General features: G+C 37.8%; 1 protein-coding gene across 1 annotated transcript in view; it reads right to left on the bottom strand.

The window, feature by feature from the left end:
- Nucleotides 1-24507, bottom strand: part of FANCC (FA complementation group C) — a 65965-nt gene that overhangs the window by 5547 nt on the left and 35911 nt on the right. The window contains exons 5-12 of the mRNA XM_008505886.2: nucleotides 24083-24202; nucleotides 23203-23267; nucleotides 20775-20939; nucleotides 15592-15748; nucleotides 10034-10086; nucleotides 6985-7084; nucleotides 2982-3057; nucleotides 2087-2168 (exon numbers count right to left, since the gene is read on the bottom strand). Of these exons, the coding sequence (XP_008504108.1) occupies nucleotides 2087-2168; nucleotides 2982-3057; nucleotides 6985-7084; nucleotides 10034-10086; nucleotides 15592-15748; nucleotides 20775-20939; nucleotides 23203-23267; nucleotides 24083-24202 (818 nt within the window). The remainder of the gene's footprint in view (nucleotides 1-2086; nucleotides 2169-2981; nucleotides 3058-6984; nucleotides 7085-10033; nucleotides 10087-15591; nucleotides 15749-20774; nucleotides 20940-23202; nucleotides 23268-24082; nucleotides 24203-24507) is intronic.

The raw sequence follows: 24507 nt of genomic DNA, 5'->3' as shown, positions 1-24507 counted from the left end.
AATTTTATGGATGAAGGTGTAATGTCTGCAGATGATATTCTATGTTTGGAGGACACTGGTGATTCATGTTTTCTACAGGTGGTCCTGTAAATTATATTCTTATTATATGCCATACAATCTCAGGGTCTCAAAATCTGTTCCTATTTGTGTTGGACACAAATCCACCACACCAGTATTTTTGGAAAAGAGTGACCACTGACATTAGACATAAGAGGCTGACATAAAGTCATAGAGAGAAAATAGAGTACTGACATGACTGCTGTAAGTCACTGTTGTTGATACTTCACAGCTTTTGGAGGGGCACCAGCATGGCTCAGTGCTGTGACAATATAAGTGGCTAGCTCTGAAACCCAGTGACGAAGAATAAAAGATTAAATTTAGTTAAGAGTTAATTAGTGAGAAAATATAATTAAGAGCAATATTGGCAGTATTTATGACTGGAAGTGCTTGTAGTTCAAAGGGTAAATTCAAGTCCTTAAACTTTAAGCATTAAACTGATTTTAACAAGTGCTTAGTAGAACAGAATTAAATTATTGCCTGGGGAGCTTAGATACCACTGCATTTACACCTCACTGTAACTTTCCTGTACTATCACAGTGCCTGGTTTGAACTCATGTTCCTTCCACTGCTGTACTCACTGCCCCATCTCTAGTGGTACTTCTGTCAATTGCTTCACAGTCATTGCAAGAAGTGTCCCTTTGCTGTTCTAGGGACTACCAGTCCCCAAAGAATGTACATCACTTTATTTCTGTTGTTAAATGTCACATAACATTTATTGTTCACTGAGATGACTACATGTAATAATAAATAACAGCACAGAGGCAACCTGTTGACTGAAAGAACACAGCACCTTGCTATAAGATTTTCATTTGGTGTAAAATAAAACCATTCAAGCTATACACACAGAGGGCACTGACTATAAAAACCAAGAGCATATGCTGTATAGTAGTATTTTTTGCTCCTCTGTTAATCTTATTAAGTAGAAAGTATACATAACCAGGAATAAAGCAGTAAAAGAAAACTGAATACAGATCTTCAAGAACATTAGAATTTTAAAACTTTAGCCAGATCCATTTTCTCTGTAACTGACAGGAGTCTGGTAGAAACACAGCTATTGCATGAGCTCCAAAGAAACTAAAATGATATTCTGGCAAGTACAAAACTACTTAAACTAACATACTAACAAAGCAAAGGGTGAAAAAAAATATATAGCAAGAAAGGGCTAGGCAACAAAAGGACAACAGACATGTTTCTATTATTGTAATACATTGGGATGGATTATATTTGTTTTATTTGTTTGCTCTAAGTTTGAGATATGTGTTTCTTTAAGAAGCCTGGGTCAGCTACTGGGCATATGACAAGGGTAGAAAGGTTTGGAAGACTTCTGGGATGAACAGGAGAGACATAGCACTGAACTGCAGCTCATACAGAAAGTAAGAAGCAGACAGCTCAGTCTGGGACAGAACAACAAAAAGTATTTTTCTGCCACACAACTACAAGACATGAGGCCTACACAGGTTAACTGAAACTAGGTGTGGATACAAATATCCACCTTGCAGGGCACAGGGAGATGGTTGGGTATCCTCTGCTTCAAGTCTGCCTGGCCTAGGCATTTTGTATTTCTGCTTAAATAGTTCAAGTTTAAATTTAAAATTAAACTGGTTTCTTTGAATTTAAAAGCTGTCCAATATCCTTTGGATAGCTTGCTCTCTGAGCAGATCTAAGCAGAATCATATCCAAACTCCAGCCAAGCCTGGTCTCATCACAGACCTCTTAAAAAAGAATAACAGGGGAAAAGCAAAGAAAGATTTATCTTTTTTTTGTACTTTTCATATAGCCCTAAAGCATCTGCTACCAAAACAGAATTCATGTAGACAGACACTGTAATTCATGATAGCAACTGTCTGGACAACAAAAGCTAAGGGTAAAAGGTCAGAAACCTGGGATATCAGCTCAAGCAGCAATAAACTGATACTTCAGTTTAGAGAAAATTATGAAATGTGGCCAATAAAGCCTTACAGGATGGGTTTTTTCACAAAGTATCATGTGCAAAGGATAGAAAGGTAGAAAATATAATATTACTTACCTATTGTTTGTATCCTCTACTAGTGCTCTGAGCATATCTGAAATATGATTCAAGTGTTGACACCAGAGTGCAGTTGGCAGTTCTGAGAAGGGAGGATAAAAAGAAAATTCCTAGAAGTATAATCCATCCAAGTAAAACCAATCAGTGAAATTAAATTAACCATATTAAGCTAGCATGAAAGATTTTGCAATTTGATTCAGTTATCATAAAGCATTTTAAGATTAATTTTTTTAGGCTTTCAACAATACCTGTTGCTTAGAACAAAGCCCATGTTTCTTAGAATAATTAATCGACAAAAATCTTTAAGAATGTACCACTAGGCATACTCATATGAGGCTGTGTAGCCTCGTGTAAATCCTACTTCAATATTAGTATACAGTCAATGGAGTAAAAGTCTCAGAGGCCCTTTCAATGAGCCAAAATTATTGCTGATGAAAAACTATTGGGAGGTTGTTTCTTTATCTATAAAAACAGGAAACCTAACAAAAATACTAGGTTTCCAGTCTGAGAGATCAGCACAATTCAAGCTTCAGAGACAAAGAGTGAGGCTATTCCTCACAATATAGAGAGAAAAATTTTCATAATAACAATTACTAATATTGTAAGATTAGTATTTTTACAATCTCAGTAACTTCTAGTCCCTCCAAAATGATGCACTCTTTCTTTGTTATGCACTTCTGGTTTAGTTTTTTTGAGCTACATCTGCATTATTGTTGCATAAGAATTAGATGTTTGTGCAAAAAAATACATTAGGAGAATATTCTGAAAATTGCTAAGTCAGCATACCCTATTTAGGAAATGGCAACATTTTGTCTTCCTACTTTCAAGTTATTTTAATACAAATATAGATCATGCGGGTTGGCTAATGCTGCAAATAGTTAATTAAAAAACTTACCAAAAGGATGTTTGAGTAAAGCTGTTACAAGAGGCTGGTGATGGCAAGAGAAGTAGGCCTTCAGTGGGAATTTATGCTAAGATACAAAATAATTATTTTAAGAGCTTTCTCGTCAGTTTTCAGAATAAACCCACACTGAACCATCTCATCTAAGTTAGTAATTAACAACACAGAGTGAAGCAACAGAACACAAAACGCTGCACTTAGTCTTAAATGTTGCATAAAGAAAGAATAGGGATATTTAGGAGAAGCCTGCTTAACAAAGTAGCTATTCATAGATTTCTAAAGAAAATGCATGAAAAAATATTGAGAGTATGAAAAAAATGACATCTTAAGAATACTAAACTTTTGAGATGCTAATTAGCTCAATTTCAGTTTCCAGTCTGTGGAATCCAGGTTCTACGTTCATGTATTGTATTAAATTAGGAAATAATAACAAGTAAAAAATCAGAGGGTGTGATGTAGATTATTGCCTTATGTTCAAAAATAGAAACCCTAAAATTCTTAGGCTATGATTCAACATCATGTAGGGTAGACATAGATAATTGGTCTTCTTCTATTGATCTGGAAAAATGTGATTTGTGTACTGTGAATGCTACTGCTTGTTTAACTGAGACTAGCAGCAGCATACCTTTTATCTTTCTGTCCTGCAAACATCTACTACAGGCATCTCTAATCCACAGCACACCTGTGCAAATGTAACATGAACACCATTTGAGGTGGAATTGTCAACTGCCTGAACGTCCAGGTCCAGAGGGTGCTGATCACTGACTCAAAGTCTAGCTGGAGGCCACTACCCAGTGGTGTCAGTACTCAGGACAGTCCTGTTCAACATCTTCATCAATAATCTGGATAAAGAAGCAGTGAGTTCCTTCAGCAAGTTTGCTGATGACACCTAAATGGGAAGAGGGGCTGATACAACAGAGGGTTGTGCTGCCATCCAGAGGGACCTTCACAACCTGAATAAATGAGCTGACGGGAGCCCCATGAACTTCAGCAAGGATAAAGTATAAAGTCCTGTACCTGGGAAAGAACACCAGACACCAGTTCATGCTGCGAGCCAACCTGCTGGAAAGCAGCTTTGCTGAAAATGGCCCACTGGTCCTGGTGGACACCAAGGTGAACATAAGCAAGCACTATGCCCTTGCCACCAAGGCAGCAAATCCTATCTTGAGCTGCAGTAGGCAAAGCATTGGCAGCATGTCCAAGGAGGTGAATTCTTCCCCTTTCCTCAGAACAGATGAGCAGCCACTCCAGCAGCCAAACCTGGAGTGCTGTGCTTGGTTTTAGGCTCCTTAGTACTAAAGACATGGACATACTGGAGAGTTAAACAAAAGGCCACAAGGACAATTAAAGGATTGGAGCATCCCTCCTATGAGTAAAGGCTGAGAGAACCTGGAGAAGAGAAGGCTCAAGGAGGATTTTATCAATGTATACCTGGAGGAAGGGTGTAAAGAAAATGAAGCCAAGCTCTCTTCAGTGGTGCCCAGTAACAGGACCAGAAGCAATGGGCACAAGAGGAAAAAAAAAATTTGAGGGTAACCAAGTGCTGGTACAGGTTGCCCTGAGGGGTTGTAGTCTCTTCAGTTCTTGGAGATACTCAAAAGTCACCTGGATGTGGTCCTGGGCAACTGACCCTGCTTGAGCTGCAGGTTGGACAAGATAACTTTAAGGGGTACCTTAAATTTCTTTTAATTTTCTTTCATTTCAGCCTTCAAGTCTACATACCAAGACCTTAGAATTTTTCTTTCTCCTTTCTTTAGGAATAAGAGTCTATACAGTAAATAGATCATTTCTTGAAACACAGACTGGGAATACAGATTCTAAATAACGTGAATACATTTCTAAATCCAATTAAGAGTAAATTTAGTAACTCATTTCTTTTGGGATATACATGCATGGATCTTATAAACAAATGGAATGACATATTCTCATGATGGTTTTTCTCCTGTAAGTAACAGCTAACTGAAACTGCAGCACACTAATATATACAGTATTCTCAAAGAGTCTATGTATCACTAGTATGTGATCTAAAAGTCTACTTCCCACATGGAATTAGGTTAATTAAAAATTAATAAATAAAGCATGCATGTAGGCAATTAGCTTGCACTGAAAATCGCCACAAAAAAGCAGCCCTTAGGCACAGTTGGTAGTAGACAAGATGACCCACAGCATGAGTTACATATGAAAATAGTATTGAACAGTGGAAAACAGTTTTTAGCATACTGTTTAAGCAAAAAAAAAAAAAAAAAAAAAAGCTTCCTATCATACCAACACAGCATTTTAGGCAGTTCTTTCTTACATAAGCCATCTCAAAGTACAAAAGGTACAAAGAGGCAGAACAAGTTTGGACATTATAATAGTTGCTATGATATATAAGAGGAAATTAAACTTGAACACTTCCTTTAAATATTTATCCAATTATTTGAAACAACATTCCCAGGTCAAAATCACTGACAATTCTGAAATTATCGAGGGAAAATAATGCTGGAGGAGCTTATAATTTCCATCAAATAAACCCATGAACTTTCAGCTCATAAATTTACTAGTGTGACCCGAATATCCTTAGTTCACCTTTCACTTACTATCACAGACTTAAAGGAAATCTGCTTGTACAAAACATGGAAAGGATTATCCCAACAGTGATCACAGTACACCCATTCTTATATTTCTTATTCAATAACTACACAAATGGTTTTTTTCCCCGAGTAGGTCTAAACCCCATGTTCCATTTAAACCTTCTTCAGGTTTAAACCTTAGAGAAAACCCAGCAGCAGTGTTTTTTCACTCTTCATGTTTTTTTCTGCCCAACCATGCTCCCTGTGAGTGGTTTACACAGTTATTAGAAAAGGCAGCTATTTCCAACAGATGCCACACTGCACTACAGAATCATTTTCCTATCTTGCAGCTGCCAAACATGACCTGGTTATTTGGAAAACGTTGTAGATACAGCTGTCTACCTAGACTTTTTTGAATCAGTTCTACTATAAATTTCTGAGGTATCAGGGGACCCAGCAAGAATCCTCTCTATCCTCAGTCATTAATGGGTTTACCATTACTCTATGGAATGCTAGTGGAGTAGTGGAGCACATTATGTCATATCAATTTAATCTAGATACCACAAAGAAGGATGCCTTGTGAATATATGTAATGTAGGTATAACAAAAAAAAAATACAATCTGACTGATTTAATCAAAGTTTAGGAAGTTTTCTGTGTTGTCATTTTTGTATGCCAACTGTTAGTTAACATTGTAGTTGACTTAAATGTGAAACAAGGGATTTTAATTTCTGATATTGAAGATATTTTAATTAGAGTCTCATGAATTAAACTGTATACAAGTTAAAGAGAGCAAACCTAACATTTAAAACCACTTCCAAAAAGTGAGCAACAGTTCGTACTGAAATGCCAGCAGGTGATGGACTTCCACCCTGAAGCAAATGCATCTTCTGCACTGTTAGTTCGTGGTTGTCTGATGAGTGTGGAATCTTTACTTGTGCTCTCCACCCAGTCACCCTCACTTGTGTCTTCTACCTTTTGAACAGAGAAATCTGACTATTTGGTGTTCTACTCCAACTATTTGAAGAGTTGGGGTTATTATGGCTGGGGTTTTTTATTATCAGAAACCCTGCTACAGCAAAAGAAAAATGCATCTACAGGTTTTTATCCCTTCTATCAAAGATGGATGATCATGATCATGTTTAGCATCCAGGCAGAAACTTCACCACAAGGGGAACTGCCTCTGTGAAAATCACAGTTTAGGTTACTGGATTACTCCAGGGTAAAGTCAGGTAAATTATTCTTACATACTGATCTCAAACTACAATGTTATTCACAGGTGAAAATGTTTCGGCTGAATTTTGGCATGTATATACAGCTGTAGAGAGATGCTATTACTAAACTTATTATATTCAGTCAGCATTCTTAGCAGAAGATTAGTCATTTTCTTGTGAATTTCATATCTTCTCACTGAAAAGAACTATTAAGAAATAAATCTTGACTAACCTGCTCGTTTTCATTTTGGTGAGCCTGTAGGAAGAGCTGCGTAAACACCTGTACTATGGTCATAACTTCTGGAGTTCCATCAGTTTCCAGCAGAGCATTCCTAAGCATTGAAAAGTCAGATTACAGCAGATCAGAAAAACAGTCTGTCCACCACACCACTGTTAACTGAAATTAGGAAAAAAAGGTACATTCTTTGTATTCTGTAGATTCAAGCTATGTCTGAGCTCATTATGCCTGTGTGGAAACTAATATATAAACTAACTTCGTAGGTTATTTTATTTTATTTTATTTTATTTTATTTTATTTTATTTTATTTTATTTTAAATTTACTTTAAAAATAAGCATTTGCAACTCCTACAAAAAAACTACATTTAGTAAATATATAAAATATACAAGCAGGCACACATAATTTACTCTAACTATAAGGGGGGAAAAGTATAAAATTAAAAAAGAGACAACCATTAGGCAAATTTGGCATTTGAACAGTCTGCCTGGTTTCAGAGCAACTATTCACACGCCTACATTTAAGCATACTTTAAAGCTTTGTGGGACTGCATCCCATGAGCCATATCAAATTAGAGAGGGAATAAAACCTAGTACAGCCTCCTAGGATATGGTACCTGGAGAAAAAAAAATATAATAATTTTGACTTAAAGTGCTAAGTGTCACATTCCTACTGGAGTCAGGTAAAAGAAAAAGACAAACTAAAATACAAGTTGATGATCAAACTTAAAAGTTACATATTTTTAAAACTACACAAGGAGATTGAACTAAATAGTACAGCTGCTTTTCTGTCACTGTGACTCAGTGATCTTTAAGCAATAAATTAGAAGTAAAACCAGAAATGAGTGTGTATCAAAGGTGTACTTGAGGTAAATAACTGCTGCATATTTATTTAGGGACCAATGCATTCCAGTGTCCTTTCAATGGTGAAATCATAAAGTCTGCTCTGGAGGTTCAGGAAGGGGAGTGCTTTAACTGGCCTTCTGTAGGACATAATATAATCTTGATCAAATGAAGTAGAAGAATACATGGGCAACATAGTATAATTTTCATTCTCTTATTTGAAAGATATATAATCATAACAAGGAAAAAATGTTCAAAGTAAACTGCCACTGAGTTACAATTTTTTAGTAGAAAATTATTTTGTTCTTCCTGTAATGATCTAAAAGATAAGAACACATTACTGTAACCAAGAAATTTCACAAATCTGCAGGCAAATATCATCACTAATATAAACACAAGAAAGAGCATGTAGAAACTCAAGACATCCTAGATGTATGGTCTTCTATATGGCCTTCTTGTTGTGCACAGCAACAAAATAACCATTAACTTTGGAAATAAAAACAATTTAATATCCCTGAGATAAAACAATTTAGCACAATCAGCCTCAAGAAAAATCATGCACATAGCAGCAAAAGTTATCCCTGAGACACAATGCTTAGATCTGTGCTTGCAGAAGAACATTAACCCCCAAACCAAGTTTATTTCAGCTGTAGAAACATAACAGAGTTTCCAATGAAGTACAAGTTATTTATCAGCAGTTCTCTTAAATCCCACATGTGACTAAATGTGGCATAGCATCTTAATGCCTGCATACCACTTGATCATAGTTGGAAAGATGTCAGAGAAATACAACAAAAACTAAAACAAAGTTGCAGAAACAAATTGGCCTACAAAAGCCAGCTAACATATACAGCTTCACTTAATACCAAGAGGACCTGAAATATAGTATTTAAAAATATATTAAGGGGAACAAATATAGTAAGTAGAAACAATGGAAAGCCAACTAGGGAGCATAAATGTAGGCTGAGCAACAGGAAAACATGATGAATTTCTAAGATGACATAGAACATTAATGCAAGTTCAAAGCTTAGTTAGGAAATACTCAGCTGGAAAAAGTCCTGCATTATCTGAGAAACAGCATTTCATCCATTTCTATTGTCTACCAAATGGAAAGAGTGCAAAAGAGTTATGTAGTCTCACATTATTTTTCGAAAATATTTTACACATCATGACCCTTAATAAGCCACGAAGCGTAAAACAATCTTGTTTCCCTATAACATCACAATATACAGTCTCCAGACATGTCTGTTTTCAGACATGATGTGCATTCAAAATGCACATCATTTTTCAAGTGCATTTTGCTTGGGGAAAGTGACTGGTCTCAAATACTCACAAAATGTGAGTACACACACTTTGGACCACAGCCACAGGAAGGACTGACACTATTAGCCACAGCTGCTGAGGGGTTCCACTCTCACAGTACAGTGGGGTCTGCAGCTCCTACAGTGAAGGCTCAGTGCCAGCACAAACCTAAACACAAACCTAAACGTGCACACAGACAAATTCCCCCCCCACACACACACGTGCACCTTGGAGCCCTTAAAAAGGGGAACACCCGATGAACAGAGAATGTCAGTCACTAAAAACATTCTTGTCCAGAAACTGTAAAACTGATCACTCCAGCAGCAGACCTAAATAAAACCAGTGTTACAATAACAAGTCAAGTGAAATGAAGAGAAAAAGACCCTGAAAACTAAGTACGAAGGACTGGTAGAGCACATGTGGTAAACAACTACTGCTTCAAAATAATCTTAAAGCTCTCAAACCCAAACTCATTATTAACAAGCAGTCAATAGTTTAATGCCATTGAGAGCACATCTGATACAACCATTATGGCTATCAATGGTAAATGCAAATGCTTTAGCTAACTTCCACCTTCATGCTGACATAAGGCAAGTCTTAGCATTTATAATTTTCACCTCAGAATCACAGTACAACCATACATCTCTACTGAAGTATTAAATAATATAATTTTCTTTTTGCTAAAATATGTGTTCAACTGTAGTGTAATTATTATGCAAAGTTAAGATTTTAACATTTTTCATTATTTGCAGTACATTGCACAGAAAGGGACACCAAGGCATGCATCTAAAGAAAGACACATTATGATATATCCCAGATTATTACACTCCTTCTCATTAAGAAAGTTTCAATGTATAAACTGATAATTTGAAATACTGCCCCCTGTAATTTCAAAACTTACTTGAAAATTTCATTAACAACTCTGAAAATGGCAGGATGACTTGCTGCTTGTGGCTATTGATTAAAAAAAAAAAGAAAAAAATCAGTCATTAACAAGAAACAACACAAACATCTGCCACTGTATAATTTTACAGCTTAAGTCCTGGTTGCTATTACACTGCAATTATTAAATTTAAATCTCAGATCAACTGTTACTAAAGCATCATATTTTCAGAATTAGGTTGTTCAAAATAATTACATCAAAGTAATGGAAGGAGATTCACAGTAATACCAAGCAGGCCAAGCAGCTGATGAATGCAATTACTCAATTGCAATTTCCCAAGCTGTTTATTAAAACAATCCCTAAAAATATTTAATAAACTATTAAAGGTGGAAGATAGGAAGAACAGGTTGTTGAATGCAATAACTTGAAGGAAAGAGAAAAGGAACAGATTTTAAAATAGCTTTTCTCTTCTCTTCACAGACAGTCCCCTTTTCATGTTTTTTGAGATTCTTGCTACACCTTCAAAATTAAATTCCAGAAATTAAATTTATTTTTATCACTTTGTCTTTTAATACTACCACACACATTTTTCTCCAAGACATTTTTCACTGTATTATCTTCTGTGAATTTCAGAATTCCCAGTACAAGGTAAATATCTCCGTGAATAAAAATCTATTTTCTAAAACTTGTGAAGTTTTTTACTATGCTAGCATGCAGAAGTTTTAAGAAAGTTATTATATTAAACATGCACTAGTAAACATACTGCTTTCTAACCCTTTATTCTTAAATTCTCAGATTTATTTGTCTTTGAAAGATCAAAAAGAATAAATAGCTACTTAGGACATTTGCCAAAGTATATTTGTCTAAGTTAAAAAATAAACTCATGATCTGTGTTTCTAAAGTTAGCACCTGATGATTTCATGAGAATATAGATCTTGAACAACCCAGTGTAACGCATGCTTAATGAATGGATTCTATAAACTTCAAGATGCATGAAATGAATAGTGTCTGTCAATGGCATTTATTGTAGCATCTTTGTGTGCCTGATGCACTATTCCAAAGAAAATTTTTATGCATTTGTTTCAACCTAAAAAGTATCAAGAAGAATAGAATTTTTTTCTTTTTCATTGCACACTGGCGGAATGAGGACTCTGTATGAGTAACTGCAGAGAACAGAGACTCTTTAGTACAAACAGTCTAGAAGAACTTGTTTCTCACGGCTGTCTTTACCATACTGGCAACATGAGGTCGCACCTCATTTTCACGTTTTACACTTCCCCTTTGCCACACGGCTGTGCCCGCGTTGCGCTGTTGAGCGTGTGCCATCTAGTGATGGAGAGCATCCACAGCCGCTGCTTTGCAAGTGTGAGAAACAGCGTACAGCTTGCTGCAAGGCTGCCTCCAAACTTCCACGAGTGGAGGGAGGTAAAAAAAAAAAAAGCAACAAACGGGCTAGAAGAGGCAAGAAAAGAGCCATGTTCGTCTCTTTTATTTGAAAGGAAAATTGGGACTAGACGGCCCCCAGAGGTGCCTGCAAACCCCAACCATTTCTGCACTTCCGTGACAACAGCAGAGCATGGCAAGCATCTTTTACAGTCCTCTGGACTAGATGGTTGAATTCAGGCATTTCTCCACTGTCTTTTCAGATATTCTGCCTACCTTTGCACACATTTTTATGATTACGTTTCAACCCACTGTTGCTTAAGACAGGTCAAGTATAAACTAGAAAGGGTCAATCAGCCTGTGGCCACACGTACCAAGCTCAAATCGCTTATTTTGAACAAGACCAAAATCGAAAGTGCTGTGTGCAGCAGTGAAAAACTCTTCAGCCTCTCCAGCCAGACAGCAGCAAAGCACAGTATTCACTACAAGAAACCACAGTTCATAGTTCCTAGTATTTAATCTGTACTGCTGAAATCAGTATGAACCTCATGACTGGTATTCAAAGGGGAAAAGAAACAAACAAAAAAACCCAAATGCCACCACTATTAGCTAATTCTTTGAGATTTTGATCAAAGGACTGGATGGAATTAATCTGCATGCACTCAATGTAGGAATGTTACCGCAGCACCAAAGCCTCCAAGGCAATATGCAGATGTGCCTGTTGAGTAGCAGGACTCAAGCAGACTTCACAGTTCTGCTGTGACCAGCAACAATTCTGTAGTTTGGGAGGGCTTACCAGTTCCAGGAGGGATTCTCACAGGTTTTTCATGTTGCTTACAATTATTTTTTTTAATAGAAAGCATTTTACATTTTAATAATGCTATCTGTGATGATGCTCTATTTTTTACAGAAAGCTCAGAAATCCTGACATGCTCTCTACCAGCAGCTTGTTCCACCACCTTTAAAACACACACAATACAGAGAGCACAACATAAACTAAACCAAAAAGATCCAGACACAGGGAACAGGAGCTGCAGCTGTGGTACCACAGTTACTCATTTTAAGAATGTGTACCTCTTCAGAAAAAAACCCATATAAAAACACTGTGAATTTTTTAAAGAAACAAATTAGAAAAGAAAAATTGTAACATAAAGTGTTAGAAACCTTATAGTACTACATTGCTTCTGCATCAGTATTAACATTACTATTTTGTAATTAAAAATCCAGAACTGAATAAAGCAAAAAGAAAAAATGCATTTGTATCTACATGTGTTTACATGAAAGTAAATGGCAGAAAGCTGAACAGACTAAAAATTTTACACTGTGTTTTATCCACATCATAGAATGCTCTCTAACAACCACGAGCAAGAGCAAAGACAGGGGAACAAACTGTGCCCAGGATCACACAAAAGATTTGAGCAACACTGCAAGTATCAGTTCTTTTGACTTCCAGGCTCACATGCAAGTAATTGGGCACAACACACCTACAATTAAACACCTTTTCCTTTAAGAAACTACCTCACTATAATACTACACTATTTTATTTCACACATCTGTATTTCTCCAATACTGAGGGAACTAATTACAATGTATGGAGAATGTATTACAACAAGGAAAAAAACGTATTATTTATTCTCTCTAGCCTTCCACCTTTCTCCCTTGTTCATTTCATTCTGCAAAACCTTCTGCAAAACAGCTTCAATTAGAGGAGCCTTGGAATACTGGTGGACAAGTTATCTGTGGGACAGCAGGGTGCTCTTGCTGTCAAGGTCAATGGTATCCTGGGATGCATTAAGAAGAGCGTGGCCAGCAGGTTGGGGATGGCTCTCCTCTTCCTCTACTCCACCCTAGAGTGACCACAACTGGGGTATTGTGCACAGTGCTGGTTCCCCCAGTCGAAGCAGGACAGGGATTTACTAGAGATAGAGTCCAGTGGAGGGCCATGAGGATGATCAGGGCACTGGAACACCTGCCATATGAGGAAAGGCTGAGAGACCTAGGGGTGCTCAGCGGGGAGAAGACTGAGAGGGAATCTTATTAGTGTTTATAAATATCTGAAGGGTAGGTGTCAAGAAGAAGGGGCCTGTCTCTTTTCAGAGGTGCTCTGTGATAGCATGAAGGGCAATGGAACTAAAATGGAACACAGGGACACGTCAACATGAAGAAGAACTTTTTTACTGTGAGGGTGATGGAACACTGGAACAGAAAGATTGTGAAGTCTCCTTCACTGGAGACTTTCAAGACCCATCCAGAGATGGAACCTCCACCACCCCTCTCAGCAGCCTGTTCTAGTACTCTATCCTCAAACCAAAGAAGTTTAATTGTTAATTTGTTAATTTGTTTCTTTAATTTGTTAATTGTTAATTTGTTTCTATTACTTCATAATAGAATTCCCAATATTAATTACAGACTAGCCCCAAGTCTACAAAACTAATAGCATATCATAAAAACCAAGCTAGTGCACCATCATACTACAATAACTTTTTGAATTAACACAAAGGGATATTGCATTATCAAGTTTCTTTCATGATAGAAGTATGGTGGTTTACAGCTACCGGGGTGCCATAGGTCTCCATGAAGTTGAGGTACAGTTTGGTTGCCATTTCAACATATTTTTTTACAGAAATGGCTCTGATACTGAAATTATGAAAGAGCTTACTGAAACCTCTTTCTTAGCATACACCATAACCAAATCACTAACAAACTTCTGCCTATTGATACTCCAGAGGTTTTCTTCCAAACAGAAAAAACCTTTTAAATCAGGCTTTGGTTCAATTTTATATTTCCATAGCCACAAAGTAAAGTGAGGTCACATCCTACAAATACCATAATCCAACTGCCAGAAAAAGCATACCCATATTCCTAAATAGTCAAATGTTTTTCAGGCAGGATAAACTAATATCCTGCCTAACTAATCCAACTATTAAACTAATAATAGTTGGATTCAGAGTCCTAACTGATACAGTAGGACACAGTTATCGTTATATTACTTTTATTGATTAAAATATCGTTATTTTAGTACTTAATTCTGGATCCAATCTTTGTCTTTTATATCACCTCTCTCATGCTTCCCATCCTGTTCTCACAAATAGGTATTCCATGTCCCATTTATGCACCCTCCCTCTTATACTGAAATTGTTTTCAAGGATCAGAATGTAAACACAAGGTAAATATGGCCATTCTTAACACACAACACTAAACGTAGTTTTAAACAAAGATTTTATTTATTTATCTATATTACCTAGGTGCTTTTATTTTTTCTTTAGCCATGTGTGGTACCGTATATTGTATTAAACTCACAATTTATCTGATAAGTAAAATTAGGCACAGACTTTGTGTATAGCCTTGCCTTCTGGAATGCCTAGATCCCCAGATGACATGTGAAGTGCTGGTGATGAGATCTGCAAATATTATAATGGATCCCTAAAGTAGAAATTTGATTGATGATTCAGTTAAAAAAGAAGAAAATATAAAGGTATTGTTCCTTTCTAAGACAGATACTCTGTAAGTGTTTTCATAGGCTGAAAATAAGTTACCATGTGCCATTTTTTAGTTCTATCCATTTAATGAAATACAGATTTTAATTATATATCACATATGTTGTTTCACATTGTAATTACCAAATTGACATTTAGTGTTGCAAATTAGCTTATTATTTTTGAAAACATATGGTGTCATGCTTTCTCATAGGAAAGTTTTTTGGTGCACTGCATTTAAAAACAAACTTTAATTACATGTTAGCAAATGTTTTGTATTAAGAATTATGTTCAGGTGTGCAAAACAAACCAACTAACCAAGTAGTCCATAATAAAATAATGTACAAGGAGTTTCAGTTGTTTAAGCTGCTGAACTCCCAAGGTACAGGGATGGAAGTAAAACCACATTCAAATATTCTCTGGCCAGTGTTTATAATTTTTCAATATTGAGGCAGTACTCGGCACCACCACCAGTCAGATTTTCATCTCTTCATTCACTCTTCAGCACTGAATGAATTTTTTTTCTCTCTTTTACAAATTCAGTGTAAAAACTAAAAAAATTTATGACATTTGTATGACTCAAGATTTACCTTTGCCTTAGCAAATTGTATGCCACAGGACAGGCATTTGCCTCAAAGATACTGAGGTGTTTGGAAACTCTCATTCACTTCTGAAGCACAAAAGAGATGTATCGGACATACTACATGTTTCACATACCAGTAACGAGTCTTTTATGACAGAAGCCACTTCTTCCAGTGAACTCAACTGAGCAGAAACCAACTGGTCTAAAAGACAAAGTGTAGCTTTTTCCAGGCTTGGTAAGTGACGAAGCCAAAGGCTGAAGATGCAAGATTCAGAGAGGGAGATCTTCTTCCTGGTTTAGAGAGAAAAATAAGTGTTTTCTCCAAGAAACTGTAAGGAAGACAAGAATGTACCTTTTTTAATTAAAAAGAAAATCAGACTGGAGGAAAAAAAGGACAAAAAAAGGTCAGTCTTCAGAAACAGAAAGAAAATCTTGTTTACATTATTCTGCATAACAGGGAATTACCATCACAGACAAATGAAACCTTACCAAATGTCTTTAAAAGCTTAAGATACCATTATGATGGATCCCAGCAGATGGAAACAGAAGGTTTAGGACTGGAGTTCCCTTCCTCTCTTGAGTAAGGTTCTGCCCCACACTTCTGCTCTTTCAGACCCAAATGCTTTCTGCACACCCATCTACACAAAGTGTCAGCAGCTGATAGACAAGCAGGAAGGTCCTGGGAAATTTTGTCACTGCCTAAATCAAAGCATTACCTGTCTGCAGAAAAATTTTTAAAAAAGCCACCAAAACCAAGGTAGAGGTAGGTAAGTGTTCGGCCCACCAAAAATGACAGGGGACTTTTAAAAGATAAACAGTTAAGAATTAATATCATCACCTGATTTTTTCAGCTATATCTCAACTGAAGTATAGTATTGTATTGGCAGGAAATAAAAGGCACAGTTTATTTTGAGACCCTAATGTATGGATCAGCACAAACCTAAATATACTAAGGTAACTACCCAAGAAGAGATATAGCACAAATCATATTGAAATATTTGTGCAGCAATCATGATAGATGCAAAATAAAAGGTTTTAAACCTAAGCAAAAACAAAAATACATAAACAACAAGAAATATGTCTTGGTTTTGAATGAATTTAAGATTAAAACATCTAAAATTAGGCTGGACAGCACAAGCAAAATAAAGCTATTGATAAAAAAGAACTGGCAGGAAGGAAGACGTAACACCATTTTAGGATCTGTTTTCAATGTATTTTACCATACATTTGTTTAAATATCAGCTTTCAGAATTTTTATTTCCATTGAAAACTCGTATTTTTCTTCTAATAATTATGCAACAGTTTATCTTAAAAGTGCACATCTGTAGACAAGAAATATATTTATGTAGAATTTAAAAACTGTAAAGCAATCTGCCATTTCAAGATGCTTTTTACTTATCACTATGAAAGCACATATGCACATCAGAGTAAATTGAGATTATTTAATTTGGCCACAATCCTCTTTTCTGTTGCTTTTGTGGTACATGGAAGTCATTACTATGCCAGGAAAAGACACCTAATAAGCTTTCATGAGGCCATTTAAACTCTGAGATTTAAAAACCATATAGGAGGTAAACTGTATGCATTAACCTTCTGTACTGAACTTGCAGATGGTCCCATGGGGACAAAGGTGAATTCTGTGGAGCACTTTAAATCTCAGTACTTAGTAAGCCTGTTTTATGGAACAGGCTTCACTCTTGTTCAGAAGGAAATCAAGTGTTTGGAGCACAACAATGGAGTTAGAGAACACAAAATTCATTGTTAAAGTGGAAGGAAAAATACAGAAGCACACTCATGTTAAGATCACCTGACCTTGAGTGACAGGCCAGGAGTTTACTATGCAAATCATGTATAAGCCTTTATGTGCTCTCAGCAAATTGATACCATTTTTTCAAGGGCACTGCAAGAGTAATTTAGTCACGAGCCATATGAACTGAATTTTTTTGCTCTTTGTCATAAAAAAGTAGCTCAAAAGTAAAGGGACGTTTATTTCAGTCAGAAGAGTAATTCATGACCATCTAAAGGATGCAGGTTCACATGATGAAGTAGCAAAAGTATGCCATGACAGACTGACCATTGTCTCACTGACATCATAGAATCATCATAGAATCATAGAATTGGCTGGGTTGGAAGGGACCTCAGAGATCATCGAGTCCAACCCTTTTACCACCGCTGCGGTTGCTAGACCATGGCACTGAGTGCCACATCCAGTCTCTTTTGAAATATCTCCAGACACGGAGAATCCACTACTTCCCTGGGCAGCCCATTCCAATGCCGGATCACTCTCTCCGTAAAGAAATTCTTTCTAATATCTAACCTAAATTTCCCCTGGCACAACTTAAGACCATGCCCTCTTGTCTTGTTGAAAGTCGTCTGGCAAAAGAGACCAACGTCCACCCGGTTACACCCTCCTTTCAGGGAGTTGTAGACAGCGATGAGGTCTCTCCCGAGCCTCCTCTTCTCCAGGCTGAACAGCCCCAGCTCTCTCAGCCTCTCCTCATAGGGTCTGTGCTCGAGTCCCTTCACCAGCCTGGTTGCCCTCCTTTGGACCTGCTCCAGGACCTCAATATCCTTCCTGAACTGGAGGGCCCAGAACTGGACACAGTACTCGAGGTGTGGCCTCACCAGCGCTGAGTACAGGGGCAGAATCACTTCCTTGGACCTGCTGGCGACGCTGTTCCGGATACAGGCCAGGATGCCATTGGCCTTTTTGGCCACCTGGGCACACGCTGGCTCATGTTCAGCTTCCTGTCAATCCAGACTCCCAGGTCCCTCTCTGCCTGGCTGCTCTCAGCCACTGTGTCCCCAGCCTGTAGCGCTGCACGGGGTTGTTGTGGCCAAAGTGCAGGACCCGGCACTTGGCCGTGTTAAACCTCATCCCGGTGGAATCAGCCCAACTCTCCAGTCTGTCCAGGTCCCTCTGCAGAGCCCTCCTGCCTTCCAGTTGATCAACACTCCCCCCCAGCTTAGTGTCGTCTGTGAATTTGCTGATGATGGACTCAATCCCCTCATCTAGATCCGGGCCCAACACTGATCCCTGTGGGACACCACTGGTGACCGGCTGCCAACTGGATGCAGCCCCATTCAGCACCACTCTCTGGGCCCGGCCCTCCAGCCAGTTCCTAACCCAGCACAGGGTGCTCCTGTCCAAGCCACGGGCTGATAGTTTTTTCAGGAGGATGCTGTGGGAGACGGTGTCAAAGGCCTTGCTGAAGTCCAGGTAGACCACATCCACAGCCTTCCCCTCATCCACCAGTCAGGTCACCTGATCATAAAAGGAGATCAGGTTGGTCAGGCATGACCTGCCCTTCCTAAACCCGTGCTGGCTGGGTCTGATCCCTTGCCCATCCTGCAGGTGCTGTGTGATTGCACTGAGGATGATCTGTTCCATGACCCTGCCAGGCCCTGAGGTCAGGCTGATGGGCCTGTAGTTTCCTGGGTCCTCTTTCCGGCCCTTTTTGTGGATTGGCGTGACATTCGCCAACTTCCAATCATCTGGGATGTCCCCAGTGAGCCAGGACTGTTGGTAGATGATAGAGAGAGGCTTGGCAAGCTCTTCTGCCAGCTCCTTCATTACCCTTGGGTGGATCCCATCTGGTCCCATAGACTTGTGGGGATCCAAGCATCTCAGTAGGTCACTGACTGTGTCCTTCAGGATTACAGGGGGGGTGTTTAGATTCATGTCACTTTCTATGAGCTCCAGAAGACATCAATCTTCAGGATAACCTGTGTTTCTGCTGAAAACTGAGGTAAAGAAGGTGTTAAATACCTCAGCCTTTTCTTCATCTTTGACAACTATATTCCCACCCGTGTCCAGTAAAGGATGGATATTTTCCTTGCCCTTTCTTTTGCCGCTGATGTATCTGTAGAAGGACTTTTTGTTATCCTTCACAGAGGTGGTGAGATTCCGTTCACATTGTGCCTTTGTCTCTCTGATTTTCTTTCGACATGACTTAACAATATTCCTTAATTCCTCCTCAGTAGTTAGCCCTTTTTTCCACAATTGGTAGGCCCTCTTCTTAACCCTAATTTCTTTCAGAGTCTCCCTGTTCAGCCAGGCCGGTCATCTTCCCCGCCGGCTCGCCTTTCGGCACACTGGAACAGCCTGCTCCTGTGCTTTCAAAACTTGTTCCTTGAAGTACGACCATCCCTCCTGTACCCCTCTGTTTTCAAGGTCTGTTTCCCAGGGTATACTCTGAACCCATCCCTGCTGTATCTGTGAACTTGCTCTGAAAGCTTTCCAAACTGCACTACTTCAGTGCATGGGACACGTTCAGTTTGAAGCCACAGAAGGTGACAAGTGAGATAGAGCTCTCTCTTTTTTGGGACACAGCTCTCACTAAAGACCTTCATATTCCCTTTTTACTTGTTTTTTTTCTGCTTCTAGTAACATTTGTACAAACTCATAACTGTGCTTTCCCATTAATTATTTATTTTTGCTGGAGCCCTCAATGGAACAATATAACAATCCACCGGAACATCTCAGAAATTATAACGTAGTGTACAGTGGAAGCAATTAGCACTTTGATTAAAAAGGAGACAAATGGATAACTGAGATAAAGTGTTCACACAGAACATTTTCTTGTACTGAAAATACCTGGTTTTAATACAGTGTCTCAGCTAAAACTTGAATAAAGCAGCTCTCAACCAAAAGCAGACTCTGGTTTCGCTGACGTCTCTCCTTCCTTGGCATAGCCAATCTTGCTGATGTTCAGTTTCACTCATCTGGTTTTCATTCACAGACTGATTTTATCAAAACTGATTTTAGTGGCAGCAAAACAAGGAACGCTGTATTTCACAAATTGCTCCTGTCAGACTAATTAAAAATGATCTGTTGAAAAGCAGGAGAATTTAAAATCTTGAGAATCAATTTCACACACAAACACACACACAGACAAACAAACCAAAAGAAGAAAAAGTATGGAACCAATCAAACACAGGATCTATCTTGTACCCAGAAAAGTAAAAATGGCTCTCAAAATGTCAAGTTGGTAATGTTGATACATTTATATGACAAGTAAATAGCATTTGTATGAAAACTGAAAAAATCTATTGAAGATTTCAACCTCCATTTTAGAAAAAAGTGCAATAAAGTTCCATCCAATATTTAAAGGTCTTATGCCACAATTTGTACATCAGCAATTTAAAATTCTGGTTTGGACAGCAATCCAAGCTCTGCTGTTCAGATGAAAGAGAAATATTTCACTCTAATGCAGGAGAGGTACAGTGCATTCAGCACACAAACTGAGAGAAAAGACATTTGCATTAAAAATCTTTATGAAAAGAGCATAAGAATAATACAGATCATGCTACTTACTTTAAAAAGGCCTCATTCACAGCCTCCAGAAACTCTGAACTAAGAATTTCTTCTGATGCACCTCCGTGGTAAAGAAGGAGAGCTTCCAGCAATGGAGCTACATCAGGCAAAGTAATGAGAGGAAGACAGAAACAGGACACAGCATTCACCCGATGGGCTGAAACACTGAGGGAAAAGTAAATACAGTTTATATTTCAGAAAAGTCAAGACTTAATTTCTAACTGACAAGGTTACAGAATGATAAATGTAAGAGATGCAGAAAAAGTATTTATTGGAGTAACTGTTGAAATGTTATTACATATTCTCTGAGGAATCTTAATGAGAAAAAATGTTGATATTTTAGTGCTCAAGGCAAACCACACGATGGGTATCAATCCAATTCTGAAGAGCAGCCATTGTGTCCCTTCCTACCTGAGAATACATTTATTTCCCCAGGGTCAGTGAAGTGCAGGTTAGGAAGACTACAGATTTCCAGCTCCCATGTAGGTTTGCTAGACCCTCACAGGAGCCCACCTAGCTGGCTTTAAGGCTTTCTGTTGTTTTCTTGACCTCTGTCCTCTCACCATGACAATTGCTATGAAGGAAATATGAATATATATGAATTTTGCTGTCTTCAAGTGCTCAGTTGAAAAATGTTTCTCTTACAGATCAACAGCTGAAGAAATATATCACACTTCTGGAGCTTAATATGCAAATCACTCACTTGACCTGCTCAGTAACACTACACACTTGGAAATCACTGAAGACAATGCAACTTGGAGCATAAACATAAAGGAAAATGGCACATAATATATAACATTTGCAAAAAAGAAATACCAAGTTTCCCTGGGTATATATAATAGTTTCCTGCATATGAAACTGCAGATGCAGTTTTGACAGGGAGACATTTATGAAGACCAAGAACGCTGAAATACTTAAAATTAAATACCAGCAAATCAAAAAGTGCTAGGTTCTTTAAAAAAGGCTTCCTTGAGTTGCTCCAAGTTTTTCTGGATTGCTTTGTTCACTAAAAGGAGTGTGTTCTTTCCAAGAACCCAAAGCAGTTTCCTTTCACAAGCTATCAATACAGGCTTTAAAGAGCTGAGACAGGAATTACACTACAGGATAAGAGAGCAAAACTTTGTAGCCCTGCAGGTATTAAAGCTACACCCAAACATGCTGCTTAATGGTCGCTGGCACATGTAGTGGCAGAAGTGCTATTATCTGTGGACAGAGGATATCATTGTGGTTTCCATAGAGACATAAAACATGACACGTTTTCCAAGATTTCTCTGTATCTAGCCAACGGTGTGTTTAAAAGTTTCTTACACTGAAATAAATTGAGAAGCAGTTTTGCTATGGGAAGTGTTTCTGTAGAAATAGTAACTCTAGTGGGCTGATACTTATCGTGTGTGGTTTTTGGGAGACAGATGTGAAGTTCATAGACCTGACACTCTATAAACCATTCTTCTTTACAAAATTCTATTTCTAATGCCTTATCCGGGATTAGCAAACTTCAGCACTTTATATTACTCTTAACTTCAGAAGGAACAACGTGCAAAGGCAGTTTTCTTCATCTTTAGAAAACAAAGCCAAAGAAGCAGGGTGGAAATATGTGCTTGGGTACACTTAGTTTAGTGTACACAGTATTGCCACAGTACTGTTCAGTACCCGATCAAGGAACTAATGGAAGGAAAATTAGAGGTTTTTAAATAAGCATGGACAAATCTCATTATTAATAATGTGCAAAGTAAGTACTATTCTGTCATAATTAACTATCACTCTTACTCAGTTACTCTCTTACAGTAACTGCCAGCTAACTTTGGTTATAAATATGCATATAGCATTCAACATTCTGATTATGGAATTCAGGAGGTTGAAGAAGACCAAGTGCAAGGTCCTGCACCTGGGTTATGGCACTCCCTGCTATCAGTACAAATTGGGGCTGAGGCGGGGTTGAGACCAGCACTGAAGAGAAGGACCTGGGGGTGTTGGCTGAGGAATAATTGGACATGAACTGGTAATGTTTTAAACTGAAGGAGAGTAGAACTAGGTAAGATACAAAAAAGAACTTCTTCGCTGTGAGAGTACTGAGACAGGGGAACAAGTTGCCTAGAGTGGTGGATGTCCCTGGAGGAGTTCAAGGTGAGGCTGGATGGGGCTTTGACCAACCTCATCTGGTGAAACATGTCCCTGCCTGCAGCAGGGGGCTTGGACTAGATGATATTTGAAGGTCACTTCCAAACCACTCTATGACTCTCAAGTATAAACTATTATGTGAAGCCCAACTTACAAGCTTCTCCATATCTGAAAATATCTACATTTATATTCCAGACTTTCCAACTGAACATAAGCTAGCCAAGACTTCAAAAGGTCCTTACTGAACTGTAATGATCCAAACTAAAATAAAAATAAAAATAAAAAAATAAAATGTTTAGGTAAGACCTACCTCCCTCGAATGTTAAGTCCATTGAACTGATATCCTCTGAGTTCCATTTCTAATGAGTGGACCATCTGTGAGTGGTAAAGTAAAATAAGATAAAAGTTAAGATTAAATAAATTATGCATGCTGCAGATAAGAGGAAATTAGTTGCATGGTTCTCTGTGTGACTGACATAAAATGGAGGCTCATAGACTTCTCTGTTCACTCAGTTTGATTTTTAAATTTTTTAATTATTGGTCCTAAATTAAAGCTGCACAGCTCACTCACTAAAATATGCTGAAAAATGTTTTTTAACACACATTATGTGCTTTCCACATTTAAAAACTGAAAAGTTAATTACTTTAGCTCTGCTGCTCCAAGAGCTGTGGCAAAACTTTCAGAAAAGATGTAATAAGAATTTTTTAAAATCCTTTTCCAATTTAGGTCAACATTTGATGAAACATTATTGCTACTATTTTTATGTATTAAATGAAAAAGACATTATTTACTAAGCTTTAGGCTTCGTCTACCATTTTAAATGCAGTGCACACAGTCAAAGAAAAGATTCCAAAAGTTATGTTTTAATATATCAAATAATTTATACACTCTAAACTTCACAAGGAAAATAATGATAGGACAGATTATTTTTTTGTTGTTGTTATAACAAAGCAGCAACAGGAATTTTGTTTTTTTGAACATCTATTATATTATAATCTAATAAAAAAAAGCCTTCTCATTTGTTCAAAGATCTCCTACTTAATTTTTTCCCTTAAAAGGCTGTGAAAGTAACGGAGGTAAGGAAAGATAAACAAAGTTAAGTTCATCCTCCTTATAAGAATGACAGATCCACGTAAGTGCTTATAAACTGGTGATTTATTATTAACAAAATCAAAATAGCACAATTTACCTCTTTAACTAAATGACAATAATAATCTGCTGATGTGTAGCCAAGACTCGATACAAATGCACTGGTTTCAGCTTCATTACTTTCCCACTTAGAAGAAGAAAGGAGATGGCACAGCAAACTCTGCAAGAGGTCAACAAAAGGACCAAAAAAAAAGTATTAGGCTACAAAAAGCTGTGTAAAAAGAACTGACTGTAATGGTACTATCTGTGGGGTAAGATCTTTTGACTGGCTGTGGCCTTTTTACACCATCAACACAGAGGAGCAGACAAGTCCCATCAATGATGAGGAAAATGCTGCAGCTGCTACAATCAAATGTAAGGTCACTCACCATGGAGACCATTTGTGTCAAAACCAGACAGATCTTTAGGTAGGTTTTGGTCTGATATCATCTGGATAGCAGCCCTCGCGTTGCTACACAGCAAAAA

The sequence above is a fragment of the Calypte anna genome, chromosome Z (assembly GCF_003957555.1).
Source record: "Calypte anna isolate BGI_N300 chromosome Z, bCalAnn1_v1.p, whole genome shotgun sequence".
Taxonomy (NCBI): domain Eukaryota; kingdom Metazoa; phylum Chordata; class Aves; order Apodiformes; family Trochilidae; genus Calypte; species Calypte anna.
Note: the sequence above shows the minus strand (reverse complement) of the source record. Positions and strands in the feature narration are given on the sequence as shown.